Source organism: Centroberyx gerrardi, chromosome 15 (assembly GCF_048128805.1).
Source record: "Centroberyx gerrardi isolate f3 chromosome 15, fCenGer3.hap1.cur.20231027, whole genome shotgun sequence".
NCBI lineage: Eukaryota > Metazoa > Chordata > Actinopteri > Beryciformes > Berycidae > Centroberyx > Centroberyx gerrardi.
The window spans coordinates 11,787,482-11,815,137 of record NC_136011.1 but is presented as its reverse complement, the minus strand read 5'-3'; the positions used below and the strand labels follow the sequence as shown (position 1 = coordinate 11,815,137).

At 40.0% G+C, this 27,656-nt stretch overlaps 1 protein-coding gene across 21 annotated transcripts in view; it reads left to right on the top strand.

Moving 5' to 3' along the window:
- LOC139910623 (neurexin-1a) overlaps positions 1–27,656 on the top strand; it is a 253,219-nt gene that overhangs the window by 201,862 nt on the left and 23,701 nt on the right. For 13 of the 21 annotated variants that reach the window (XM_071897978.2, XM_071897977.2, XM_071897972.2 and 10 more), the window contains 3 exons: positions 1,374–1,545; positions 8,988–9,077; positions 10,630–10,949. In XM_071897978.2, coding sequence (XP_071754079.2) covers positions 1,374–1,545; positions 8,988–9,077; positions 10,630–10,949 — 582 coding nt within the window. The remainder of the gene's footprint in view (positions 1–1,373; positions 1,546–8,987; positions 9,078–10,629; positions 10,950–27,656) is intronic. The other 8 variants (XM_071897985.2, XM_071897984.2, XM_071897981.2 and 5 more) reach the window with 1 other exon arrangement.

Below are 27,656 nucleotides of genomic sequence, written 5' to 3'. Positions count from 1 at the left end.
TGTGTGTGTGCATATGGGCAAGTGGGTGTGGGGGGGGGGCTCGAGAAAGAGACATAGTTGGTGCATATGAGAGAGACTTACAGAGAGAGAGAGAGAGAGAGAGAGAGAGAGAGAGATGGAGACGTAGTATTGGCTGTGCTGACTGGATAATGACATGCAGAGTGCTGCACCGCTAGCTTGAGCCTCCAACCAGATGCTCCTTTCACTGCAGCTCATAAGCAGAGAGAGATTGCACCAACATATGCACTCATCTTAGCTGGATTAAGCAGTAGGATTCAGGGACTTCGATCATGTACCGTAAAAGGAGCTTATTAGAGAAGATACCCATCGCATGTGGATCTGAGGAGGCCGAGGCTAAGCTGGGTTCAAGCCTCCTTTGAGACATTCTCTTTATATTTCCATGGTTATACTGTTTTTATGCTCTCTGTGTAATGATAGCAGTATTCCCTACGATTTAATGATTCAGTCTCACACAATCTGCTCAGATACAATGATATCCTCTCATCGAGCTTTGAAGCTACTGTACGGCGGGTAAAGTGATGACAGGACAAGTTTTTATGTTCAAAATGGGCTCCAGGCCAAGTAGCAATGCCCAGATGGTTCCTTTCATTATCCAGACACGCTGGTTAAAAACGAAACATGAAGCTGCCAGTCCACTATAAAAAGTGTTGTCCAGTTAATGGGGAGAAAATGTTCCCTACAAACTTGAGTTTACATACTGTACAAGGTGTTTCTTCATCTCTAGAAGGACTATGGTAAAATAGAAATGCAGTAAAAGTACAAAGGTATTAAAGTAGAAATCTTCATCAGAGGAATATCTTTTTGGTCATATATGGAAAATTTAGATCAGCATCTTGGGGGAGGCGGGGTTAGGAGTTCATGGCTCTGGTATATGCAGAGAAAAACCCATACATTTATAAACAAAATTTGCATTATTCAAAACATTCAGCATTACAGTACATAGATGTTAATAATTTCCATAACGTCTTAACATTCAGGTGCAGTAACTCACTACTGCCCTTTACCCACTGACTGGAATAGAAAATCATTTCTAATGCAAGTTCTGTCCCTTAGAATTAGATGGAAGTAAATATCAGCAACCCAAGCAAACACAGTGTGAGTCTAAAGTATATGTTTGCTCTGCTTGATAGGCAGCTAAGTACTTTGTTTTTATTTTTATAAGGCTACAATATGTGTGTAACATTTTAATAATGATACATCAAGGAATATGTGTGTGTATGTACTTAGCAACTTACTTGGAAAGAAGAAAATAAAACAGCACTGGGCATTTAATTTTAGTGTGTCACCAGTATTGAAAACATGAATGCCTTTTGTCACTAAACCCATTATTTTCTGTGCTCTTCTCTTTTCAGGAAAAGGGAAACATTGCAGTTGTATTTAATGTCGGAACAGACGACATTAATATTGAGGAGACGTCAAAGTTTGTAAATGACGGAAAGTACCATATAGTGAAGTTTACGAGGAGTGGGGGTAATGCCACTCTGCAGGTGGATGACCTGCCAGTCATTGAGCGCTACCCCACAGGTGAGTGAGCCACTCTCCACGCTAATTATGATTCCATCTGCCGCTTAAAGGTGCTGAAATGACCAAGAGACTATCAACCGAGCGTTTAAAAGCTTATCTGTTTAGGAAGTTTATGTTGATCTTGTTAACTTGGCATGTGCTTTGATTGCTATTTTTTTTTACAGTAACAGATGAAGAATGATACCACTGTTATTGAGTTTCTTCCTCATCTCCGATGTCTGTCTATCTCTTTACATTAATTGATGCTGTTTACCATTCTAGCCCTTTTACAAGTCTATTGAAATATCGGGTTGTACTTTGCAGCTGCCATTGTCTAAAATTCAAATGTCAAAGTGTACGAAAGGGTCTACGCCCACCTTCACTACATGTCTGCATTATATTCCCTATATACATAAATAATCCACCTACAGTGGATGTTTCACAGTAAGTCAAATCAATAGACTGTTTACATCAAAATTACCACTTCACCAATTTTACTGCGGCAAGTAATCGTGTGCCAGTTCAATATTTATTTGTCTGTCAATACAATAGATTGACAAACCTACAGAAACCCAGTCAAATTAACTCAATAGCCATAGTTAAATTAATTGGTGAATTAGGAATTAATTACTAGAAGACAAACTACATTATTGCACTGGGTTTGACCATGACATTGCATCTTCATATTGATTATTCTCACAGCATACACCAGAATTGCTAATAGACAAAAATGAAGCCGTATTACAAGTACATACATAATACATAATTACATTTTTATTTGTGTTTGCACTTTTCCAAATCAGAGTTTACAGGGCACTTTACAGGAATCCATAATAACAAGGCATAAGAGTAAAAATAAAGAGATGGCAAGCCTAATAGAAAGTTAAGTCACTAACTACTGCCTTGTGTTTATTTTATCTGTGATCTGTATAGTTAGGTAAATGCTTTATGAGTTGTTCTTATAATTAATTCAGCCAGCTAAATTAGCTGACTGGTAATTATGGTCACAATCTATTCCAGTTCTTCAGAAGAATGGCAGCATCATTGTAGGAATGATAGATTGCATAAATGAAAATGTGTCTGGAAAGTGTAGCTCTGAGGTAAGTCAGTTAAATAGTTTCTGATGAGACATTGCTGGGGGCAGATGTGAAGTGATCTCCGATTGGAGATGGGAAAAAAAACTCAACAACACTGGTACTGTATGTTCCTTTAAAATGTCAAAGTGTTAATAGTACAGTATGATGGCTGTCAACTAGGAAAGTATTTAAATGCCACAGCTTGGGTTGTTGAATTTGTTACCTTTCCAACTGCTTAAAGGCTTTGACAAAAGTTATAGAGGACTGAAGAGATATGAATTCTATCATTATATGACTGTTTTATAATATTCTTGTAATGTTCACACCATACTTCACACTGTGAAGTTCCTCTAGGAGCGAGTGCAGCTTGTACTCCAGAAGAAACAATTAAATGGTCGTGAAACAAGACGCCACCAGCAGTTTGACTATATTAATGCGGCTGACATATCACCCTCCATGATGACTCACTTGTGCTGGGACCTAGGAGGACACTCGGGGAACTTCCATTTTGACCTGAATGTTCACAGTGTTATGCTCACTGTCTAAAATGGCACAGAACTCACCCTAATCAGACAGACTCAGCTAAGGAGCCTCATGCGATTCTAAGTGTGCATAAAACTGGGCAACAGGACAAACAGAAGACAAATTCAACCTGTCTCTCCCCTTTTGCATAATGTTTGGTGACCTTTTTTCGCCATGTCCAGTGCATTCATCCAAATGAAAGAGGGTTTTATGGCTGGGACTCAAACCTCACTGCTTGCCTCAGGTAGAAAAGGGAAGCTAATGGCTTTTGACGTGCCGCGGACATGACAGAATGCACCGCAGGGTTAAATGCCTGGACGCTGCTATCTCAGTCTGCATGCAACAGACACCCTCAGTCCCCAAACACACATGATGTACATGCAGATGTGCTGCTCACAAACTGAATGAAGTAGATGAAAACAGCTTAGTCTGACTCAGTCTTTTTTTAGGCCATTTTCAATAGAAAAGTGCAACATTGATGATGGAATACTTGACTATTAAGAGTCACTTACTTAGCAATCATTTTAACGCTTCAGACTGAACTATCATGGCTAGCTTCAGCTCAATCTGAAATTAACCAGCTGGTAAAATTGACTCAATGCAATGTAAGCTAACAACCTTGAAATTCAACCCTAACTGCATTGGAGCTTGCTTTAGTGCAGTAAGCTGTTAAAAGGGATGAATAAGCCATGAATCTGTTAGGAAAGATCTGCATTTGATTTTAAGAAAAATGGCATTGTTCTCTATTAACTGGCACAAGGGAAAGTGCCCACAGAAGGCTCCAGACAATTCCTGAAGAACTACATGTAGAACACCATTAGCATTACCTACAACTTTGTCATTGGGCTACTTGATATTGCCTTGCAAAGGAAAACAGCCTATTTCAAGTAAGAACAGCTGATTACATTTTATACTGGTTGTTAACACAAGCAGGAACAAAATCTGGTAAATGATATCTTGATTGATACCATTTACCATTCTATTTGGAAATTACAAGTTCATGTTTAATGGCTTAAATCACTCATCCCTTAAGTATTGAAAATAAGATGCCTTCTGATACTGTAATTTCTGAATGTAAGTTTTTCCACTGCAAGCAGATAAATGAATAGTCATAACATGAATGTCATGAATGTTTCTTAGCCAGAAATTGACTTTATCGCTCAAATTTTTTTTTTTTTTTTTTAATGAAAGGTGGGGTTTTAGAGATAACTTGCTGCTAGTCAAGTAATCACATGTCTCCACAATAATAGTAGATAATAACAGCTGATTGATTCTCATTGTAAGTGCACAGTTCTAAATGCTGTTGGGGAAAATTACCAATCCCATCCCTACCAACCATGCGTTAGTGACAATGCCAAGTCTGACTACCTTATTAGGCTCGTTGAAGACTAATTAACTCTAATCACAATTACTGCACAGTTCCTCCCCTCACCCCCAGCACACAAAGCCATTATTCTGTCTGCTCGCCTGTAGTTTGATTAGTCTCCATGTATGCCTCTAACGCAGTCATAATAGCAGCCCTCAGCCACTCATAGGCCACTCACAGATCAACAGTGATCATAATAAGAGTAGACGGCAAAGATAAAAATGATGGCTGGACAGTGAGAAAGACAAAAGAGATTATATGGGAGGGAGCCATCATTGTCAAAAGCAAGGGAATAATTGCTTCACCAGGGCCTATATTGCCGCCCTCGTAATCTCATTAAAAAGTCTCATACTGCATACTTATGGGCCATTAGAAGTCCTTAGCACAATTATTTGAATCTCCAATGCAGGACACAGACTCGTAACTAGCCATCCATTTATTGTAGTCACTAGTTCTCTATCTTTTATTCTGTCCCCCTTCTTTTATTCTGTGTAACACAAAAGGCTGGACAGCTACAAAAAAAAAAAAAAAAAAAAAAAGAAGTCAGCCCTTCTCCTGAGTCTTGGCCATGGAAGTAATACCATCACAATGGTGCTGCCAGGCCCGTAGGGTACAGTGCGGTACACTATCGGAGCACCCAATGAACGCACGCTGCACACAAAGATAATGGAGAAGTCCCTGGCCTTATTCTTCTACTGTTATCAGAGCGTGATGCACTTACAGAGCTCTATCTCTCTCACTCCACTCCCCTCAGCTCTCCGTTCCCTCTCTTTCTGTCCTTTTTACCTCTATCTGTCCACCTCTGCCCCCTCTGTCTCTCTCACCCTCTCTCCCTTTTTTTTCCACCTTGCGGTGTGGAGTCTGATTTGTGGGATGGGGGGGGGGGAGGGGTACTGTAGGTTTATTTGTCCAAGCTCTATTCTATCTGCTCTGGTTTCCACGTTATCCTGTCCATGAGCCTGTTTAGTCTATTGTGCAGCCAATCAACCATCGGTGAGCATGCTTATAAAATAACAAATGGTGCAGTGGCGTCCGCTGCCAAACTACAAAAAACAGGGAATTGAATAATAAAAATAATAGTGCGATTTGTCTAGGTTCTTCCTTCCTAATTCTCCCGGCTCTCTGAACAGAGGAAGCATTTGCATATTTGTTCATTTAATGTGGCGAATGTCCCAGGGCTTGTAATGAGATAAAGCCCCCACCTTATCTGACCACTTTATTAACAAAAAAAGAAAACAAGTGAGTGAGGGCAAACCGGGTCGGTGGGGACGGCTCAACTGAATCGCTGCTGTCTGGCGGAGGAGATAAGCCGGGCCGTCCTATACCAAACCCAATCAGCGCTCGGCAGCAGTCGCGGGCTGCGCTCACAGGCGTCAGGATGAATGGGCTGTGCTGCTGCATCGGGGCCCAAGGGATAGCATTGTTTAACACTCCGGTGTCCCACAGTGGGGATCAATACACGATCAGACCTTGATTATATCCACACTTAATTAACCTCAGCGTAAGGATAGACTGAGCGTGCCATAGGATCCACAGCTGAAAAGATAAAGCACTGCTCATAGAGCATTTTTACACAAAAGTAGAGGATTTGGGCATTTTGTGTTAGTGTGTCTGTGTGTGTGTGTGTGTGTGTGTGTGTGTGTGTGTGTGCGCGTGTGTGTTTGTGTTTGTGTGCCTGCCTGCCTATCACTTGTCTGTGCGTCTTTCCATCAGTGTGTCTCCTTGCCCCCTCACTTTAACAAATTGCCATCTTTGTCAAAATCCTGATACTCTGCATGAAGATTTTCACAGCAGCATATAGAGAAATTGCACAATTATATGCACCCTGTAATTTAAGATGGTGACTACAAGACATAAACATGCAAATAGCGTTGCAGCTGTCAAGAAATTAAGCAGGGAGAATGACAATTGAGTGAGTGTTACGCTCGCTATACTGTACTTCTTTTCGTCCGGCCCGCCATGTGTCCTCACCGTCCTCCTAACAGCTGTAGGCACTCTGCTCTCCAGAGCCCAGTTTGGTGCTGACCTCTCTTCAAATGAGGTGTCAGAGTAGCAGGAAACAGCCACAGCCCCCGTCATGGCAAAGACATGGGTGAGGGAGGTGACATAACTAACACCCCATGACTGACAAATGGAGGTGACAGAAATGAACAAAGCAAACGGCAAACATTGATTTGATTTGATGGAAATCGTTGACCGATGGAAATGAATTTAACATATTCATGATATAAAGGAACTAAAGCTTTTTAATGTGCTCAAATTCCTGTGGCACTCGAGGCTTTATTAATTCAAAGATATTAGGCGCTCTGGAGCACCTTTTTGCCATGTGCACTGCTTAAGGGAATTAAGGTATGCACTGTTTAGGCGGTGCAGAGTCCAAACAGCCTTGGATAAGGGAAATTCAGTGTGCGCTCGTACACCAGGCACTACGGTAGAAGTCAAACAAGCATCAACCAACTGGAGGCTGGTGTTCTGTACAGCCACATAGGAAATAGCTCAGTGGTTTTCTGACTGTAGCGGCTAAGTCAACGCATGAATTAAATATTTCGTTCAGCGATTCTCTTCTCACTACCACAGTGGAGTTTTTAAGGTCAATATAGTTTCACTCACTCCAATCATGCATACTCCCCACCTCACACACACACACACACACACACACACACACACACACACACCTATCTTACCACTCCCTCCAAGCACCTATAAAGTGGTAGCGCCCTTGATTTTGCAAGTGAGGTTTACATGTAATTTGAAAAATGATTACAAGATCAAGTTGAAGATGAAATGAATGTACATGTTGAAGAGTAAGGCTTGGAGCTGGGTTTGTTTGTCTGGGTTATGCACCTTATAAAGCATGAAGGTGCCCCTGATGATTTAAAAAAAACAAAAACAAAACAATAGCCGCGCTCTGGTGTGACCTTCATGAAAATTTTAAGCACAGATGCGCTATTCAGGCTGATAGTTTGATTGCCTGAAGGTATTCACTTCAGATGACTGGACATTCTTTCAGAAATGTTTGCTTACTTAGTGACATTTGGGCATCTAAAGCAAAAAGTGCACATCCCCATGCGGCTTTATCAGATATTGTTGTAATGCCAAAATAGATCTTTCCATATCGGTGTTGAGGGGAGATGTGTTCCACTAAATCTCTTTCACAAGCCTTTGTGCTCCAACCTGGCACAATCAACTGCAACCAAATTCCATGAGCTGTAGACAAGCCATAAACCCCTTTCTGTATACCTGATCCTCTACAGTAATTCAAGCTGATGCGATTAAAAAATCTCTTTATATGCGTCTTCTTACCTCTAAGACCTTTCATCAGACCAACCGTGCGTCTGAGTTACAAGGTTACCTGCTTTCCTTCAAACCTGCACGATCCTTTCCTCTCTGATGCTATTCTCCACCAAATCATTGTTAGCTGCCGGATCCTTTATCTGCCAGAACAGAATTAATATAGTTGATGGGATAAACATTGTCAATCTGCCGGAAGAATGGAGCTGACTGAATTCAATCTCTGCAGACAATACCAGGGGAAAAGCACTCGGAGACAGTGCCACTGTGCTGAAAGTCTTCCCTTCTGGAGAGGTTATTGGCCTTGACAAAAGGGCGATGCAGAGTTTGGCCTCATCAATGCCAAAGCGCCCCTCCAATCTTGGAGTAGAGGGGGGTTTTTTTTGTTTGTGTGTCGCTGGTCTTTCTCTCTCTCCAAAGCTCCAAAGTTATTCTTTTGGCTTATTCTCTGCATACTGTTGGACCAGTCCTTTGCCACTGACTTTTGACACCATTAAAACATCTTTTTCTATTCTACTGAGATTTTTAGCATATGCACACGGACTGTTCAGCCAGTCAAACTCCACTTTGTCTCCTTTAAGACTCGTAGCTTTTGTCAAAGCCCTGTTTTATTGAATGTGGATTTTTAAGTACTATATGTGCACCTACTTTGACACTGTGCTATATGACCAGATGCTCTGAATGTATAGTTTGTTAACTGTTGTATTGCAATTAGCTTATTATTTTTTGTCAATTAGGCTATTTATAAATGGGGTGGGCATTTGTAATATGTTACAGCTAAATTGTTTTCTCCTTTAAACCATAAAAGGTTGATTCAACAATAAATTTAAATGATGTTCCTTTTGAAAATGTATATAACTAGTTTAAAAGCCAGTCAAAAAGATGGGTTGGAAATCATTGGGTAAAGATTCTGTTATGGAAATGTATAAATTTGTGATTTGGTTTGGTTTATAACATAGCTCTATTAACCTAGATGAAACATTAGCGTGCTAGTTAACAATTAATATAGGAATAATTTGTTGGCTAAAATAAAATAAAATGATTGAGTGAAGTCTGTTCAAATAATGTTTTAGAAAGTATTGTTTTTTAAATATCTAAAACTTACAAAAAAAAACTTTTGCAGTTGTATAGCTCCAGCATTAAGTATGACCATTTAACCTTTGACCTTACAGATTGTAACCAATGAAATGTCTCTTTAAACTTTAAAGGCAACAATGATAACGAACGCCTGGCGATTGCTAGACAGCGAATCCCATATCGACTTGGTCGAGTAGTTGACGAATGGCTACTCGACAAAGGTAAAATCATTGATTAAAATTTCAAATAAAATAATTTGATCATAACCAAGTTGTACCAATACTTTGTAAATAATAAACTTAAAAAATAAATGTTCAGTAAAACTAAAAAACAAAATGATTTGAACAGTTAAATTTAGTTTGGAGTATTGCATACTTTTCATAATAATGTATTTATTTTATAGATGTCAGCTGTTTTAATACGTGTTTCCTGTCAACTTAAGGTTAAAGGGACTGTAAATATAAATCTAAATCACTTCCTGAAGTAATATCATCACTGTTAAAATGTCTATAAATTATTGTAGCATTTTACAGTAAACATCTAAATGATAAATTTAAAAGATCTAGTTAAATCATTCACTAGCTGCCATTTTCAGTGTTATTTGAAACACATATACAGTATACTTGTATGTTCTTATTTTAGTATTCATCATTTGATCTATTCTGATTAAACTACTAGCAATGATAAATAGAGTGCAATACCAATTGGCTTCAGAATTTTGAGTCCCTTTAACAGACATTGTAAATATGTATAGGGAATTAGATCAAGGAACTGTATCATAAAACAAACTTTGAGTGCATGCTTTGTTTTTATAGTTCAATAACTAATTCATATTTTTCACTTAAAATGTGAAATGAGCCCTATCATTTTTATGTTTTTTTTTTTTTTCTGTTTTGCCCTTTAATGACAGTGCTGTCATGAAATGTTTTGTTTTTCATATACCCTACCATACCAGTTCTAAGTTTAATTTTCTTTGGTTGCTCTTGCTAAAAGGATGAATATTTTCAAATTCCCTGAAGTGTGTCGTGCTTGCTGTAAGAATTTACACAAGGAAAACCCAATCCTCAAACAGCCAGTAGCCATTTTAGAAGTCAACTTTTTTCATGCTTGCTGCACTTGGTGCGGTGTTGCTGCACCCCAAGAGGAAGTGTTTGGATATCCCAAAGTACCAATGCAGGAAAGATGCAAGGTTATGGACTCCTACAATGGCTACCACTGCGTTTTGTTTTTGATTTGTGTTTGTTTTACTTGTTTATTTTCTATTTGTTTGTTTGTTTGTTTTATTGTAAGCAAAGCATATTGGAAATATATGCTTTTGGGTGATAGACATTTGTCTATTATTATTATTTTTCTTCCAAAGCAATATCTTTCAGGCAAATTGTCCATTTCTACTACTTTCTAGTTTATCCAAGATTATACCTTTGGAAGTGAAAGCAGTAGTGAGAGCACAAGTTCAGATGATTTTTCTTATTATTATTATTTTTCTTATTATTTTTAATGTGATTGCCCTTTTAGCAAAGCTGCATTGATTTCCAAAATCTTGTCTTTTTTGTTCTTTTATATATTTTGTTGAATCTGCTTTTCATAGGCATCCCATCATTATAAGTGCAATAAATTACCAGGGGTTGCCTCTAGCAACCGGTAATTTATTGGTCTCATTAGCCGCTGGGCAAATAATCTGTCTTTCTGTCTTTTTTTTTTTTCCTGCTAAGTAAAAGCGGCTGAGTCCGCAGTTCAACATTCTCGTATATATGTAACATTGTTTTCCCACAGGGCGGCAGCTTACAATCTTCAACAGCCAAACCACTATACAGATTGGGGGCTGGGAGCGGGACCGGAGTCGATCTTTTCAGGGCCAGCTTTCGGGCCTCTACTATAATGGGTTGAAGGTGTTCAACATGGCTGTGGAGGGGGATCCCAACATTAGGATCCAGGGCAGCGTGCGGCTGGTGGGGGAGTCGCCCTCCTCAATTACACCACAGTCAAGTGCTACGGCCAATCGCTCGGAAACCTCCACATCCATCATGGAGATCACCACCACCACAGCGTCCAGCAGGCGGGTCAAGCAGACGACACCAAGAGAGCCTCAGCAGGTAAGACAATCACAACTCTTCTCCTCCCACATGCCACTGGTTAGGTTGTTTTATGAGTGATATTTATATACAATATATACACTACCAGTCAAAAGTTTCGATACACCTGATTGAATATACTACATTTTTCATTATCTGATCTAAAGGCTTATGTTTAAATGCTTGAAATTAGTTTTTTTAGACAAATATAAATAGTGAAGTTGATGCCATTCCATCAAGACAAAGGGCGGCTACTTTAAATAATCTAAAATATAAGACAGTTTTGATTTGTTTAACACTTTTTTGGACACTGAATAATTCCATTTGTGTTATTTCATAGTTTTGATATCTTTACTATTATTCTAAAATGTGAAAAATACTAAAAATAAAGAAAGATGCCTGTGTTCAAACTTTTGACTGGTAGTGTACCTGTGATATTTGTTATTTCTCACTTCAAGTTTTTCCCTTCTGAAATACTCACAATCCACTGCATTCCTTCTGTATGCTGTCAACTAGTGCACTGGTATGCACTGCTTATTTCTCCTTTTCCTCGAGTCCCCTGACCTAAAAACTGACGGGAAGTCATTCCATTGTCCCGCCGAGGGGACGCCACCACAAGCATGCTGTCGAGCATTTCTCCCTCTGCGATCAGATGCGGCACAGTGGTGTGTGTGTGTGTTAGAGTGATAGCCATCATAGAGGTCCTCCATCATCTTTATCTGTCCTGCAGTAGCAGCGCAGAGGCTGCAGCAGCATATTGCTTCTCAAATGTCACAAAGTATAACTAAACATTGTAACACAAAACTCAAAAATCCTATCGAGTGAAATGAATGGCAATGAGACCATCCTTCGCACATTCCAGCAGCTGAAAAGAGAACAAAATTCCTCTCAGAACTGGGACAATAAAGCAGCAGTGATGCAATTTTACATAAAAAATAGTGATTCTGTAATGACCTTTGTAGAGGCTTTGATCCAGTGTCTTACTTTGCATGAGGGCTACATCTATAATCAGTGGTGTAGTGGTGCCTGGAGAAGTGGGTATACTCTTAATTTATGCCCCAAATTTTTTTTTTAAAGCGGCCCGTCCAGCAAAGGATAAACGCCCTGTGTTATAAACAGTGACATGTAAGACTACTCTTGCATATTTAGTTCACCCAAAAATGGGCCAGTAGTATTTGCACATTGTCACTTAACTTCTGCTGCTTGACTTCAGGGAGTAAGGATCATTATGAAATTAACATTAGCCACAGAAGAGGTGCAGATTTTGCAATCAATATTGGCCCACAGACTATAGGGTGAGACAACTACATAGGCTAATTATGCATTTTGAGTGAACTATTCCTTATTCCTTAGTCCATCCACACATGAAAATTGGACAACTATTCTCTCACCTTGCAAGTAGTCTATGGGCCAGTAGTTTCTTTTGTAAACTGTCTCTTGGAACAGCTGATTTGCAACAGCTAGTGTAGGCCCGAGTGTGCCACCATTATAAAATTAACATTATTTGTCAAGTGGCAGTTTGCAAATATTACTGGTCCTACACAGGCCTAATGCATGAATATAAGATATATTCAAGATGAGGCAAACATGGTGTTTCAGTCAGAGATTAGTTTATTTTTAACAAACATTCAGAATGACACAGCCGATTTTCAAAATAAAATATTTCAAAACTGAATTTGACAATTCTCAGTACATGTTCACAAACCAACTTTAGGAAAGCAAAGATTGCCCAGGTGCTGGTAACAGATTACTGAGTGTTTGTTGCGTTATTATTTGAGGTAACGTAAACCAACACCCTAAACCTAACCAACCCAACCAACGAAGGCAACGAGTACTAGCCAATCAGAGGCAGAGTAGGGCGGGTCATGCCTTCGCCATCCTAGGAAAAAAAATTTGCAGCACACTACTGAACTAGAAGGGCACTCGGAGAGCGCAGACCTCCGCCAAGGTTCGTGCTATTAATGCTTGTTTGTGAGTCGGATTCGGATCCGCTCCAAAATTGAATGGGTTCTTCCTTGGCCCATGCTACACTCTTCCACGAAGTTTCATGAAAATCGGGCCAGTAGTTTTTCCGTAATTCTGCTAACAGACAAGCAAACAAACGGCACCGAAAACATAACCTCCTTGGCGGAGGTAATGATGCGCATCAGAGGGGATTTAGAAGTGGGTATACGCAATGCCGACTGAAAAATAAGTAGGTATACGCCGTATACCTGCGTATACCCTGCACTACACCACTGTCTATAATACAGATTGCCCCAAAAAGAATCAAACTCCTAAACCTAGTGTAAGTGCTGTGCCCATTGTACCCATTGAGATATATAGGAGCAATATCAACATACTATACTGTACATGACAATGACATCACTGCAGATAATAATATAAATTGTCAAAATGTAAACATGACTCAACTTAAATAATATTCACCTTTAGAGAGACTTAATTTATCTGTATTGATATCATGGCATTGGGAATTAGCTTGAACAATGCTGACAGAACGTCAGTAAGACCTAAGAATACCTGTTCACTGACTGTAAGATGCTACTGACTCATCTAGGTCACTAAGATAGAGAAATGGTTTCAGTGTTTCTTTTATATCATGAGAGAGAATAGTCAGACTCTACCAAGTGTACTTAAACGAGCAAAATAAAAGGAGAAGTCAATGAAAAGTAAGACAGATGAACTTAAATTGTCACAGATTCAAAGCCGCTCTGTGATAGCATATCTTTGACCAAATAGATCTTTGTGCAAGATTTAACACTGAATTGCTTTCTTAGCAAACCAATGGGCAATGGACATTATATGCCTTTGGGTGAAGGGGCACAAGTTTGAATGAAACTCTGTAACGCTTGATCACAAGTGAGTCAGATATTATTGCTTTGGGAATTAGCTGATATAGGCACAGAATATATACACCTCGAAAAAGTGCATGATTGAGGTTATTTCCTATTAAATGGTCTAGTGTTCATAGAAAAGATCAGAAAAGAAAGTTATATTGAAGATACAGAGTGTTTTAGGTGTATGGACGATACATAGAGAACTAATATTAAACAGAATCTTAAATTATACACTATTGGCCGGCTGCACGGACAAGCATAGATAGTTGCATAAATTAAGCATAGTCCTAGACTAAAGTGACCCTTTAATCTGGGTTTAATCAGCTTTTACAGATATAGTTTAAAATCATCCTAGATTTAACTTATTTTGGATTAATTGGATTGGGTAAAGGAAGATTAGAGCTTCTGCAGGACTAAATGAGGGGGCAGGTTTAACTTCATATTAAAGAAATACTGTATAGACACAATCAAAATTATTTGGTTTTAATGCTTTTTTGATATGCTGTCTAATGTTTTCTCTTTTTGCAGTTCCACTGAAACATTAAACACATGCATGTCTCAGTCCTGGTTTTGAGGAAATATGCCTCAATGCTAAGTGTAATGCTGCCTTGATTACATAAATCATAGAGTTCACTGTCCAGAAGTAATGAAACCATGTTCTTTAAGGCCACTTAAATGTTCTGTTACACGTTAAGGCCTACTCTTTATCTAAGCTGTATCTGTGAAACCAGTCCCAAGCTTTCTTTTACTTAGATCTTTTCAGCTCAAAAAGATGAATCGTATTCAAAGCACTACAAAATGTCAAGGTCCTCTTTCAAATCTAGAATACTAAAAACAGACACTTAAGCCAATAGCTTACAGTAACAAATGGCAAACTCCCATGGATATTTTCATCCAGCGCTCAACGCAATAGCAAAGACCGCAGTTTACTGGACAATACCTCTCTCTCTGACCGGAGACCATCATAACGGCTTGTGCAAGGCGATGGAGATGCTGACAAATAATATAATCATAAATATTGATCCAATGGAATGGTTTTCTCTGAGACTCAGCATGGTTCCTGAACCATAGCAAGAGCATGTAATGCAGGCGAAATATCAGACAATAGTCTGTAATTATATCCCTGATCCATGCGGTGTTATAAATTGCTACAGAAAAGAAAAAGATTGTTATAAAGGAACAGGGTTGATAAGATGGATGCTCTTCTTGTTCAGGTCTATTCATCTAGAGAGAAATGAAGTGATACAGAACCATGACAATTTAGAAAAACATGCATTACAGAGATATGCGTTATATGCAGGACAGTGTGTGTGTGTTTGTGCCTACAGGACGTTTTATATTCATATACACATCATGAGGCTTACTTCACCCTCCTCCTAACCCTAACCCAAATTAATTCTTACCCAAAAACTTAAATGTTGGCACTGCAAATCAGCTTCTGCCTGAATAGTTTGATTAAATGATCCTTTAACTTGCAACAATCACACGTGTACAGCATTGGCTTTTGATGTAAGAGATGTAGGCCTGCTTGTGGCTGTAGTTTGAAGTATGCAGGGTGTCAACAAGGCTTCATACAAGTTGATATATAAATATTTTTTGAGATAACAAATTCAGAGACAGCGGAAGTTCAAAGAGAAGAAGTGGGCAAGAAGAGAATAGTCAAGGCTAACTATGTTGGTTCAGATGCTATCAAATGCATCTATGCAGAAGAAGGTCGATGGACTAAAGAGCTGTTCAGCGATGAACAGTAGGTGGAGAGATGAATGAGGCATGGCAAAGTTTTGCACAACGGGGAATGTTAATGCGTTCAGTTTGGTTCTATGTGACTACTTTCCCATAGAGAGCTGCCTCACTAGGACACTGTTGTCTCAGGTCACCACACTTGGAAAGACAATGTATCTGGCCTCTGAAAAAGGAGATGGTGCACTCACTGTCCCTCCCCTCCAATAGTCTGCATTTTAATCATTGTCCAGCTGTTCCTTCTCCCCCTCTGATGGCAAATGCAATTTAGTGAATGCTTTTATATCCATAGAGCCTTACATCACTATGACTACGTACATTTTAGCTATGGGCGGCCCCAGTGGAAATTAAGCGGCTAACCCTGCCTGCGTCAGTGTCAGGCTCTTCCCATTGAGGCTCAGTAAAAACGTTAATCAGGAGAATGTTGATCAGGCTGTCAAAGCATCCAGTTGGATCCAAAAAATAATGAGGAAAATAGATTTATTTGGATATGAAACCAGTTAGAGGCCTGCCTAACCATGAGAGGTGATGACCAAGGCACTTGGCTGTTAGCTCAGATAATCAACACACAGAAATCATTAACTCTTATTAGAGCTCACCTGTTGGAAGTGCCAAATGCCTTCATTCTCACCCATTAATAGATCTCTAGTCAGCTAATGATCGCAGGATTGTAATGGTGACAGAATACTGAATGAAACTGAACTTGATCAAATAATCATAGTCATCTGTATGCTTATGAGTATGCAATAGCCGTTATCTTTGATAGCTTATTAGTCTTGATACTTGTTTCCAATTTAAAAAAAAAATATATATATATACTGTATATACATTTATACTGTATATTTCATCACCGCTATTGTCCTATTACATACAGAGTACAGGATACTGTCAAAACATCAGCACAAGGGAATCCTTAAGTGCCGATGGCTCTGTAGGGTTGGAATACGACTTCTTGCAAGGTTTTGGCCTAGAAGGCAAAGCAGGTGCTAATCACAGTTAGTGTAATGATTTTGAAATGTCTGGGGCTTCATCTTTCGGATGGCAAAGTCTGCAGTCTCCGGTAGCCTGGTGGAACCATCTGTGTTCTTGTGCTCTGTTCTGACAAACAAATAAGTCTGACCCTGGCACATTGGGAAATGATTTCAGCTAGGGGAAGAAGAATAGAATCGAAAACTATAGATAGAAAATAATAGAAACACTTATTTCAACATTCAGCACACACTCATATCACATCACGAAACATACTGTGCAGTAATAATAATACTAATACAGTTTCATAGTTTCAGTGCTTTGTTGTCAGCAACCCTCAGGTGACATGCACACATCAAGATAAAGTACATACTATATGAACATATAAGTGGAAGAAACTTCACCTTATCAGGTTAACGAACTGTGACGCAATCAATGGGTTTGACGTATACATACTACAGTATATACGTACATGAGTAATTAGGTCAGCTACCTACACCACAGATAACATTAAGCATTTCATCACAGATAAATTCACAGTAATATAATGTTAGCTAAAGAGCTAGCTGTAAATTATATTTACCATTTGTATGTGACATGAACCCCGTCCACCACAATCCCCTTGAGGTTTCCGTGATACACTGGTAGTGCCAGTATATTCCACCACTTGTCATTCAGCAACCAAGCCAATACGAATTGGCAGCGTCCATGAAGGGTGTCCGAATCGCTGCGGACACCAATCTGCATACCTGTGATCCCCGGCTTCGTAGCCTCACTGATCTGCTCCTCCATGAGAGCGGTCAGTGGCGAAACAACAATGAAAATGTGGTTCTTGACCAGGGAAATGTTCTTGGCGACTAACAGAGCTAACTGATAAATCAAGCTGTTGTTTTAGCCTTACAGTCAGAAGAAAGGCTAAAACATCTTCTCCTGGAAGAAAAGCCTTGACAGCTCACTTGTGTTCATTTTTTTAAGGATTTTGTGTTATCCATTTCAGAAAAAACTGATTCCGAAGCTGCATCCATTAAACTATCCTTGAGAGCCGCCATTGTTATTTTCGATATTCAGCGCCACTCTCCTTCCCTCATCATAAACTAACCCGCCCCGTAGCGCTGATTGGCTGCTTGGATGGGCCAGACGGATCCCGGACACAATGTAATTGAGTCCGGCTGGTTTCATGAGGCTAATTCTCGGGTGCCATCCCAGAATCCTCTATAAATGCTCGATTATATACAGTATTGTTTTACTGAATAGGCCTTGGCTTATGGTTAACATTATTGTCATTCTTTTCAAACCACTGGGTTGGGATAGGGACATTGCCATCTTAGAACACACTGCTGTAATCAAGGAAGAAATGCACCATGGGAAAAAGTTGATGACTCAGAATTGTTATTGTAGTAGTGATTAGAATTTCCCTCATGCTCAGGGGATGATAGGACTGATTCAACTCCAGGACATACAACCCACTCAAACACAGAGGTAGTTAATATCGGTGAGACCTAGTGTTGATGTTTCCCTTATTTTGCCCATATCTTGTAGTTTCCTGACTAAGAGATTCTACTCCTGGCTCTGATGTGTCAAGTCTTCTCTGTAGTGGCTGTTTTAGCTGTGTATTTCCTGCCCTCAGTGGGGGAGGCAGCCTACTGTATGGGCCTGACTGTCATGCTTTAATGAAGTGTCAGCTCCCTGTAGCAGTGCCTGGTCTCATCCAATTAAACCATAATGCACTTGTGTCTGCCTTCACAACCAGTAGGCTGGCTGCACACACCGAGGAATGCTCCTCATTTCCCTTGTCCATTGATATAATTTGGATCTAAAGTCTCCTGTCTCAGCTGCATTTTTTGAGGTGGAGGAATTCAGTTCACAGGCACCTTGTATTTACACACAAATTAAATATTTAGTTTTTTGCTAATTGCAGACAAATTTGAGGTATCTCAACTCATTTGAGGAAGAGAGTTGCCCTGTGAGTCATTTGACAAATGATTTCCTCCCCTTTAAATAAATCCTCCAAACTGCTAGCTCACACATGAATAATGGCAGCATGAGATGCCAGTGATTGGGCACTTTAAGCATAAAGCAGGTGACAAAATCTTGTTAACCTGTCTCTCAATTTGAGGTTGTCGCCAAAGTGTCGTTGCTGAAATTACCATAACAGGGAAGAACAGGAACGATCCTCACTCAGATCCTGTAATCAGTTTAAATTTGTGTCATGTCTGACTTGAGTAAAGTAATGGAAAATCCACCAAACAACATTGTACTTTCTCATATAATTAGACAACATTTCATGGTAGTCAGTGAGGCAAACCAAGCTGCAGCCAACTGCAGCAAATGTGTACGTTTGTGATGTGGTTCCCATGTATATTTAGAGAAAAATAAATTAAATACTATAATACTGAATACATGGAAAATGAGGCAAATACAGTAGCACATTTGTAGCATTTTTGAAGTGTTTGTGGACACAAAGAAGGAAAATGTCAAGGCGGAGAAAGATGGAATTTAATACCAGATGATGCTTAATCAAAAGCACTCAAGGATGAGAGATAGCACCCTATGTGGCTGCTTAGCCTCCCAGCAGAAAGGAGGAGAGCTCGCTATCTAGAAGAGCCATTGAGAGCTCTTGACAGTGATGGATCCTCACCTGCATTGCTCTGTATTATCAACCCTGGCCAGCACACGTATATAAATCTCACAAGTACTCATAGTCTGGGGCAGCCATCCACCACCAGTTCTGGCTTCAGACAGATCCTCCCAAGCTGGTATTGGCTACATCAGGACAAGACAGGCAGGAGCCACTGAATTAAGGACAGGATACCAAAGGAGAAAAATGTTGCATGCCAGAACTGAAGATATTATATTTTATATATATATACATATACATATAATTGTATTTATAATTATATGTCCCTTATATAGTAATTTTAGTAGTAATGTTCCAATAATGCAGCCTGATTAAACTAGAATACTACATAGAGCACTGTGTTTGTGAGAAGATGTACTCCTAATGATTGTATTTACACACAAATAAAATATTAACTGTTAATTAACTGTTTAAATGCTAATTACTGGGCCTGTTATCTGTGCTTTTCTTTTCCCTTCAATGAAGTACAACTACAAAAAAAATTGGTCATTAAAAACTATATACATACATACAGCAACATACTGTAGCTATAATCACATTGCTGTTTAACAATCAGACAGGCAATATTCTGAAATGCATTGTAACAATAATATTACTGAACGGTTCCGATTACTAATTTCTTTCTCATATTAGATAGTCAATAATGTGCATTAGTAAATATTTAATAACACAACAACCTCATTTTTTTTTTTTTATACACAACCCAGTAGCTGGCTGGGTTTCTGTGCCCCTTTTGGCCTGTGCTATAGCTATTTCTGAGGTTGTTGCTGTTGGAAACTCATGAAATGCAGATCACAGTCTGTTCCCAGAGAGAATAAATCCCCACTACGTCACCGACATTCGTGCAACCAAACAGCCAATTAGCCCCACTGTTTCTGAGTTAACCCCAGGTGAGGTGGGTGTAATGGCCTTACCTTCGGGCAAGTGAGGAACATCCAAAAGACATTGTATGGGCCATTTCATTTCCACTCTCAGCAGATGGTTCAGTTCCAGCTGAATTGGCTCGTAGTGACTCTCTTTGTCTTGGTCCCTAAGACGAGGGGAGAACCTTGGCCTCCCTATAATTCACAGGGATAAACAGAGATTTGACATGCTGCACTGCTACACCTTCAATGCAGTATATGGGTACATCCAAGCCTCCCTTACTGACTATTATAAACACACTGTGATAAACTTAGTGTCACAGTAATCTTGTGGTGAATCATTGTCTGCATCTCAGTACGACATTACTGCTCAGTCTGCCGCTTCTGTCCCTTTATAATCATTCATACACTGTGTCTTTTTATTGTATCTGGTGCTACCTTTAGGCATTGTTATGATTGTCTTGATACTGGTAGGGATTATTGTTTTACAAGCTAAGGCTGCAATAAGTCTGCATAGCATAGATTTAATACTAATCCTGCATGCATCAGTATTCAGACCTGAGATTTATCTTCGGTATTAAGCGCTCCTCAGGCAGCTGCACACATACAGTGCAGTTTTGCCCCCAGTTGATAGGTGTGTCCTGATATGTTCTTGATTCAGACTAAATTTAGTTTGAGGTGTATAATATCTGCTTTTGAAAGGGGGTTGATTCAGTCAAAAGCCACAATCAAGGCAAACAAAATGTAGTTTCTGCCCTTTAATCTTACATTGAATATCAACCCTAAAACAGAATTGACTGTACATATGTTGTTCCTTTGATCTTCAGGATAGATATGAACATGAGCAAGTCTCTCCCAAAGCTAGAAACAAAAGATCTAAAACTGTATCCTGGAGCTACACATTGTAGTTCATACCCGTTGGCAATGAATAAAGCTCATTTAGATGTAAACAACCATGCAAGGTAGTCTCTAGTTTATGTAAAACGGTACATGAAGCTGCTTCATGCAGGATTTGCCTCTTGGTGACATAGCAGATTAGAGCCTGTTTCTAGTCGTTCATGTTCACAAATATGGGTTGATCTGGCAACGATTACAGAAACAACACATGAATTATGTCTCCAGGTGACTTTTCACTTGCACTGCAGTTCCTACAGTACACTACAAACCTACATAAATGGTGACTCCATCCTTTGCCTATCCTGCTTCTGTTTGTTATTTAACAGGAGCAACCATTTTATGTTTATCATGTCTCTGTCTTCCCTAACAGCAATATGGTCATCATTTGCCATCCTTTTCTGTTCATTTTTATTTTATTGAGTTCCTAAGCAACAGACTCTTTACAATGATATACTGTGGGGTTTGACTGACAGGCATACACTCAGTCAGTCAGAAAGGCACTTTTCTTGTCAAGTAACGCAACGGAAAAATGCAAGCCATCAACAAGAAAGCATGGCATATTTGGCAGAACTGTATCCTTAATAATTGACAGTAAAAAGTAAGGCTACTGCTCATTTTTCCAGGGTAAAAAATGTAGGTGTACTTTATTCATTTTGTGTTTGGCATCAGTCTGCTGTGCTGGTATCAGTCATGTAGCTGTGGCTCATGTACACGCCACTCTCACCATTGACGTTCAGGTCAGGCATAACGGTTGTTTTTTTTTAAAAGATGTTTTTAATGGCTTTTCATGACTGGAATATATTTAATAAGGGAAATGAATGGAATAATGGCTTTTACCTGGATTCACCTCATCAGTGTACTTCCTGAAAAGAGTGAGTGTCCCGAATATTTCTTACATTCAGTGTAAATACAACATGAAGGACTGTATTGCCCCAACTGGATTTTTTGTTTGCCAGATATTGTTTGTTTTTGCTAAATCAAAGTTCACCTCAAGACATAAGAAGCCTGTTGCTCACTGGGGGGAAACACTTGTGCTGGCCATTTTCATTGACAAACAGTGAGCACTGCAGTTCATACCTTAAAACCAACTAGTCCTTTCTTTCTTTATGATCATACACACACATACTGTACATAGAGCACCTTCCTTTGTTAGAGAGCTTTGGCAGATTAGCCCCAGACAGCCGTCTCATAGCCGTTTTAAAATAAACAATACAGACATGTACGATTTACACTGAAACATGGGTGGCTTTAAGTGGGTAGTTTATTTTGTTGGGTCTACACAGAACATTGTCAGAACCAATTTCACAACATTAATATTCCTGCATTGGGCAGAGCTAAATGGGAAATTACTGATTTGCAGGGTTGATTGTAATCAGGGTTTTTTTCCTCTAGTCTGCTTTTCATTTTTGTATTAATAGGAATTGCTTGTCACATTGCTAACCAAGTGGAACAATTCTCCTCAACTCATCTCAAGGCCCATCTTATTGTAAGACGAAAAGCAGACATACTTTTTAATCATTTCTACCTCTCTGTGTGCTCGCTAATTAAAAATGAGAGACACATGCACAGCAAACCGAGAGGTTACTGAGGAAACACACAATGTTACAGATGAACAGGGAGAAAGATTATAGACAAGGGTTCAGTCATGTTTGATCAGTCTTACCTCATCCGGGATATTAAGCCCAACAATGTTAATGTGCAATGCCTCATATGCAAGTTAGAAACAGTTTCTCTCATAAACGTACTGCAGTGTTCAGTCTGAGTGCCAGCGGCCTATGTGGTTACGATATGTTCAATTATTCACAGAAAGTAAACGTCCTCAGGATAAGATTTCCCCTGCAATGCAGATGTATGGGACTGACCATCATGCTACAAAATGATCCCTTAGATCAGCTTGGGAAAAAGAGTGTGATGGTCATCCAAAGGCTTTACGGTTCAATGACAGGTGCACTATTGATTTTTCCAGGTTTTATTAGATTTATTATTTTTCACCCCCTTTCGAAAACGCCTGGTGTCAGCACCTACCGTGGCTCAAGTTCTCCAACAAACAGAAAAGCCACAACACATAATATAGTAGCTTGGGGTATAGTCTTTGGTAACAATAATAAACTGATGAGAGCATAAACAGGAGGAATTGGCAGGATACGTAGACGGACGGCGCTCCTCTGAAGCACTGTGCGTCTTGCTAGCCTCCAACCCTTGCTCTTGAAGTGAGGCGTGTGTTGTTTTAGACGGCCCAGGAGTGTGCTGCCCTGGGCCTGGTCATGGGCCGTGCCCACCCAGTGCTGACAGATGGCAATGGAAGTAACGCTGCAGACCTGCAGTGGCCCCAGGCCCGAGGCGTTCACTCCCAGCGACACACCGTATCCATCATCTCAGCCTCATCAGGGGCCATTATGAAAACTGCCCTTCAACACTGTGCACTGTAGACACACAGCCTCCATGTGACTCACTCAGCCAGTCCACCTTGGTAGAGGTGAATACATGCATGCCATTGTGGTGTGTTTTGACATTTTTGGGATTTTTTTTTGCATGTCTTTGATAGTTGACAGTAGAGATACTCGGGTGCAACAAAGGCCCCAGGTCAGATTCAAACCCAGAACCTCACAGGTTTCATGGTCTGCACCTCAGCCAACTGACGCCAGGACGCCTCATGTGTTGACGCCTTAGGGCAGAAACATAGTTTCCTTTAATTACGCGTGCGTGCATCCTGCGGTCATTTGGAGCTTTCTTTGTGCATGTCCTCAAAAATGTCCGCTATGTGTTTTGCCCCCCCAAAACCTCCAGTCAGACAAAAACTACACAGATGAGTATGTGAACAATGCTGTTTGCAACGCAGCCACTGTGCGTACATGTAGAGTAATAAAATTGAAGTATGTTTCCAGCCTGAAACGGCTCACTGGCCTTTAGTAGATAATTTTTTTGTTTGTTTGTTTTCAAGGTTTGTTTATATAATCACTGTTAACCAGGTTATAATTATTTTCAAGACAGTCTTGACACAGAAGTGTCTTTGGTTGCGAGATGCAGAGTCACCAGCATAACACTTCTGGCAGCATTACAGGGGACTACAGATTGTCATTCAGTAGAGTCCCACTAAGTCTGTTTGGATGACAAGAATGAAACCTCCACAGTGTGAATGTTGTCTCTGTTGTTTTATGAAGTGTTTTTGTGTGGAGGAGATATTGACACTGACAGCTTTACAACATGTTTCATAGACCATATTGTTGTCTCTCAGGACATTTGCTGTTATGATTTGTATGGGAAGAAAATGGTCTGGGGCCAACTGTTGAATGTGAGACAATTTGTGGCAGAGCGCATCACTCCCACCTGCAAGATTCTGTAATCAGTTGGGTAATACGTTGTCTTTACGAACATGAGTTTTGTGCCAACTGCTCAATGAAGTATCTTGACGTCTTACCATTTCTATTTTTAAAAATTATTTCTTCAAAAGCTGGCAGACTGTATTTGCAACATGCTGGCTCATGCATCCTCTCAGAATACATTCCTTCTCTATGTAAAATATTCTTAATTTCACTTTAATGATAATATAAAACGGGATTAGTTTTAGTTTTTTATGTTAAAGTACTATGAGTCCAATTTTAGTTCTCACAAAAACATTCCAACATTGAGGCTGAGGAACATAGAATTTATATGCTTGTTTTATTCTGGGATAAAACCCTCCATCTACTCCATTGATTGTAGAAACCTCAAGGTGTCAACTAGAACTAAAATACTATTGTGCACTTTAACTGCCATTTATTCATTCTGAAAGACAATACAGTGTAAAGAAATACTGTTAAGAATACTAGCGAGCTTTAAAACTACAACACCATGACATTTCCATATTTCCATCTGTGTAATTTGCTATTGACTTCAGACCGGTGCTATAATGGAGTCTCTGGAAGATGTCTGGTTCCAAAATAGATCTGACATCAGATCAGGAACTATAGGAGAGGCTTTAGGGATGGAGGGGAGTACAGTATTTAGCAACATCGTTAAGAAATACATTTTCAAATTAAGAGGAAAAACATCAGGGAGTTGAATGGAACAAAGGAATCATCATGCCAGCAAATGGGGGCTTGTTAGGTTGTAAGATAAGTGGACTATGAGGAGAAAGAGAGTAAGACACAAGATGGCCTTGGGAAAGGAATGTCTGAAAAAACTAAATATTTATAGAAATTTGAAACTTGTTTGGTTAGCATCCTTTTAACACACTGTCACACAACCAAGGCTAATTTGAGTCATGCTGTAAAAAGTGATATCCTTTTGAATTTAAATAGGCGTAATTAATGCTGCCCAATGCACGCTTATGATTACATAGATAACGTTTCTCCTATTTCAAATACGAGTTCCATTGACTGTGCCTTGTGTTTCCTCTGTGCTGAATGAGAGCGGAGCTGATTACGTTACAGGGGGTCACGCTCGGCCCCTCGCGAATGACACATCTAGACCTGGAGGACGGGAATCTGATTATGATGATGCTCTGTGGGAGCTACAGGCGACCTGGTCTGCGGTTGTAGGACAAAGCTGCTCTTCCTCTCTCCTCATGTCATGTTTTTGCAAACGTTACACATGGGAATTAGGCCCGAGTACATTCATCTCAGCCGTGATGGCATCTATATTAGGATGACAAATTTGGTCCTGTCACCTGATGAGGGACTGGGACTGCATGTCAAGGCGCAGGTAAAGTCAGGAAGACAGTGATTTGTGGCCAAGCTTAATATCCCTCTCTCTCTCTCTTTCTCTTTCTCTTTCTCCCTCTCTCTCTCAAAACACACACAAACAAACATATACACAAACACACGTTTAGATTTGTCATCTATTTTTAGATTTAAAGGGAAAAGACTGTGGACATGAACATGAAGAATTGCACAGTCTTCCTGGATTCAGGCGACCCATTTCCCCAGCATGACCAGTGTTTCTATCTTAGCATTTAGATAGTGAGCACCGTGATTACAGAGGCCATTCCCTAGTAATTGTTATTCCTTTCTCATTCCCCAGCTTCTCCTTAGTGTATGATATTCCTCTTGGGCAGTTCTCTGCTCTCAGGCCAGATTACTACCAAGGCGAGCTACAGACACTCTCTGAGCTCCAGATTCGATTTCAGATAACAAAAATATCAGGGCATCCAGAGGGGAAAATGCTTCATTGCAGACAGATTTCATTTATCTGAGAAGTGTGAAGGCAAGGATGAGGGGGAGGGACAAAGTCGACCATGTAATATACTTCTACAGAATAGTGTTTATGCATTGACTAGAGAGATGAAATGAGAGAACAAGGGAGGGCGGCGTAGGAGATAGATGGAGGGTGTTCGCGTTTTATGAATTCCATATATTATTAAAAATGTATCATTTAGAGCAGCAGCGAGCGTGTAGCTAACAGAAGGCATCCAGCTTTCTCCTGTGTAAGCTGCTAAGAGCTGTATATAACATGACAGCAGCTCTATGTGCATGGCTACAGGCACTCATCTATATTGCCTACCCATTATTTATTGTCCCCAGTAATAAAGTACTACTGTTAATTAGAAATCTCAAAATAAATTCTTCATTATATGTAGTACGTAGTATGCCGTGTTTGTCTTAAAGCTGTGTGAGAGGAAGAATTAAGCAATAGCGTAGGCCACCAGCGTCAAAGACTGACAAGTGCAAAGGCTAGTTTGGCACAAATCACGCCCGGCTCTATGAGTCAGTGCTTGACATGGTGATAGTTTGACGCAGACGTTGACGGGGATACGGACTGTGTGGACAGAGCATCCCCTCCTACTCAATCAGACAAATTTCATTGGCTAACTCGGCGAATCAAGCGCCGCGCTTAGCGATGAGTTTACATTAAGGCCGTGTGGATGACTGTTCCTGGAAAAGAAGGAAGACGCGAGTTGAACGGGTCCTAAGGGGGACTTGAGGCACATCTACAAAGCAGCGCAGCGCTGCCTTGAAGCAGCCACATCTAAAGAAGTCCTCACACAGCAGTGTTCTCAGGTCCCCGAGAGGGGGCATTTTTAACGAGGGCACAGGCATGTGTACTTTTTGAAGCGGCTCTGTAATTACCCCTCACCCACATCTAGACTGTACTGCACACCTTCACACTCCTCCCTTGTGTTACCTTCTCACGCACACAGCCTTCCCTTTCAGCTTTCTACTGTATTTGTGAAGAATACACTTTGCAAACAGTGCAGCAGCCTTTCTGGCCCTGTACACTGAGCGAGCAATTGACCTCTCATTGACTGCCAATGAACTCTCATTCCCATGCCTCTCAAGTCATAATGGATTTGGATTGTTTTTTCTTTGGGTTTTTTTCTGAAGGAAGGCTATAGCAAAACAAATGATGACAAACACAGGTGAGTGTAGTTTCAACCCCCCCAAGAAACTGATAACGTGAAACAATATGGAATAGAGAGAAAAGAAACAAGCAAACAACTATTGAGTATTGACTGCGAGTATTGACGCACTGAGCTGGAGAAATGCTTCATGGGATTTTGCTTTTATTTTATTCTGTTGTGATTTCCTGCGTGTGCGTTGAAGACGTTACTGAAGTGTTAAGTTGCGTGTTCTGAACCTAAATCTGTTCTTTTTCACTGTATTCATTTCTTTGACGTTGCTTTATTTCCACTGTGAGAAATTCATTTGCAAACTGATACAGCACCAGGAACCTTTACACACATCAGCAATGATGAAATACACTGCTTGTTTGCAGACATACACATTAACAAACAATTGTTTTCTGGACAGATTGAATCCACCAGACTGTTTATGTGTAACTGAAATATTCACACACCTTTCAAGCA